This window comes from Populus trichocarpa, chromosome 1, assembly GCF_000002775.5.
Source record: "Populus trichocarpa isolate Nisqually-1 chromosome 1, P.trichocarpa_v4.1, whole genome shotgun sequence".
In the NCBI taxonomy this organism is placed as follows: Eukaryota; Viridiplantae; Streptophyta; class Magnoliopsida; order Malpighiales; family Salicaceae; genus Populus; species Populus trichocarpa.
In genome coordinates this window covers 31,011,988-31,014,557 of record NC_037285.2, presented here as the reverse complement: position 1 = coordinate 31,014,557, position 2,570 = coordinate 31,011,988, and the positions used below count along the sequence as shown (strand labels likewise).

Below are 2,570 nucleotides of genomic sequence, written 5' to 3'. Positions count from 1 at the left end.
GAAGTTTACGACAAAATGAAATGACCAGTCACATTATGAAAGCAGACAACTTGTATTGTAAACCATATTATTATTAAAGCATAAAACTGTTGTTTCAGGAGCAGTTGGGAACTCGGTTAAAGAAAAACATTTCACAGCAATTTAATTCTTTTATTTAAAATTAATATTTTTTATATATTTTTAGTGTGTTTTGATTTGTTAATATTAAAAATAAAATTTAAAAAATAAAAAATATTATTTTAATATATATCAAATAAAAAATATTTTAAAAAATAATCATACGCAAATTTACTAAACTTTTTTTTTTTTAGAAACAAATGTACTATATATTTTTTTAGACACATGGAAGAAAACTACACTAGATCAAAATGAGATGCTTCATTCAATCGACCATGATTATTGATCGTAACAATCTGTTGCTATTCGGCAAGCATGAATATCTTAAAATTATAGAAATAAGCACAAAAAATTGCGTTTGGAACACAAAAGAAAGCGTGCCTACTCACTGAGGCATGGCATCGAACAGCTGGCAAACACACTCATTGTTCCCTTTTCAGCCGCAACAAATTTCCTTTAGCTTATTGGCAGTTGATTCATCGACCGAATACTGCACCAGATAAATGTACCTCCGTCAAAAAAGATCTCTTTAGAGCGACCATAACACACATATATAGACAAGCATTAGAAGCATATAAAAAAAAGACCTTGTTGAGAACCCATAGGGAGTGGTTATATGCTCGAAGGAAGAGCTCGTCGAGGAATTGTGTGTCACTGACTTCGACATCTCTGTAGTTGACGAAGTTTTCGCGGGCGTATTTAGCGTAATAAGGCCTTGAGTCCTTTGGTAACCGCCTCACTAGCCGAAGAACCTGTCCATACACTCTCAATGCTTTCTGCATCTCTTCGAATCGTTGACTGCAGTTCCTGACTTCCTGCTCTTGAGATGCCGTTTCGCTGCTATGTTGCTAGAAGTCCAGGCCTCTGTATCTCGTTATTGGGCTCTACTCAATTATTGCCGGCCCGGTAATGGACAGGAGTGTGCAGATTTGTAGGTCCAAAAATAATATGCTTGCTTTTGGGCCGTAGAGCAACGTTTTGTAAATCACATAGCCTTGCCGTCAGGATCCTCTTTATTTTTTCCTCTTGAGTAAAACAACCTGTCCTCGGCTTTACAAAGCAACGGCAGGCCGATCAGTCATTTTGTTTTCTAACAGCCAACCACGACACTATAAGAAATGTTACAATCTCCAGACGAGATACATACAAGAAGAGTTCAAGAAAGAAAATGAAAGAAAAATCTCATGCCTTTAATGCAACATCAAATCAAACACATTAAAAAACGGCTAGAACCACCAGTTCTCATACGTGGTTTCTTATAATGGCATGCCCCTTATCACTTATTCTGTCTTTGAACGTATACCGCAAGAATCAACCATTCTTCGCAGTTTCCCATCTCCCAAACAGTCGCTATACAAACTAAAGTAGCCAAACCCAAGACATTTGCCAGGATTATGGACATTTATATATGTGAGCTACCTAACTCGGAGGAGGGGGCCAAGCCAGACTCACCGCTCATCTTTGAATTGGCGAGTTCGAAACCAAGTCTTGTCGAGTCAACTCGAGCCATTCAACGCAAAGTTGAGAGAGCTGCCGGTTTGAACTCTTGTTGAAGAAATTCAACAAGTGCTGCTATTTACTTGTTGCCAACAATCTAGAAAAATTTTATTCGACTAATTGTAAATATCACTTGTATAAATAGATGTACCCTCTAGACTAACAATGCTTGGGTCTTTCACAGCAAAGTGCTTTCTTTTATCCCTTTACATGGTATCAAAGCTGATTTAACAATCCAGCAAACCCAGTTTTTGCCGCTTCAATTGTTCTTCTGCATTAAAACTTTTTAGTTGCAAGAGGTGCAACTATTGCAACATTAGTTTGGCCTTTTGCAATACTACTCCGCTATTGTTTTAAACAATCCACGTGATCCATCAAAGTTTGTCTCTTTGAAATATATATATATATATATATATATATATATATATATATATTTGTTTTTTGCAATATTTGCCCTTAAATTATTCCCCACTTTGTAGGAACTTGCAACAAAGTTTATCTTTTGCAACTTTTACAGTGATCCATCTTGCAGGCATCCTTCAAAAACATGTCTCATTAAAGCTATTCTGATATTTTTTTAGCTACTCTCATCACTATGGCAAATGAGCAATCTTCGGGCAGTGAGAAGTATGTAACCAATCCTTATTTTCTTCACTATTTTGATCATCCTCGAATGGTGCTTGTCTCTAAACCTCTTAATAGAGACAATTATTCAACCTGTTGTCGAGCTATGACACCCTCTTTAAATATCAAATCCAAGCGGGGCTTCGTAGACGTACCATCAAAATACCATATGCGAAAAACGAACCAGATGACATGCATTGTGGACAAGATGCAATGATATCATTCTGTCTTGGATCCTCAATTCACTTACACTAGACCTAGAAGATATTGTCATATATTTTACCACATCATAAGAAATTTGGCAAGACCTTCAAGATTATTTTTCTCGAAGT

General features: G+C 36.3%; 1 protein-coding gene across 1 annotated transcript; it reads right to left on the bottom strand.

Moving 5' to 3' along the window:
- Positions 1 to 359: 359 nt before the first annotated feature.
- LOC7465049 (LYR motif-containing protein At3g19508) lies at positions 360 to 1,095 on the bottom strand. The gene is made up of 2 exons (XM_002300209.3): positions 705 to 1,095; positions 360 to 607 (listed from the first exon to the last, which is right to left on the bottom strand). Exons 1-2 carry the CDS (start codon positions 897 to 899, stop codon positions 554 to 556), a joined length of 249 nt encoding a protein of 82 aa, XP_002300245.1. The 5' UTR covers positions 900 to 1,095; the 3' UTR covers positions 360 to 553.
- Positions 1,096 to 2,570: the final 1,475 nt, after the last annotated feature.

Coding starts and splice junctions, on each gene's coding strand:
- LOC7465049 (XM_002300209.3), bottom strand. CDS start 899: ATGCAGAAAGCATTGAGAGTGTATGGACAGGTTCTTCGGCTAGTGAGG. Junction 608..704: donor CCCTATGGGTTCTCAACAAG/GTCTTTTTTTTA, acceptor TATCTGGTGCAG/TATTCGGTCGATGAATCAAC.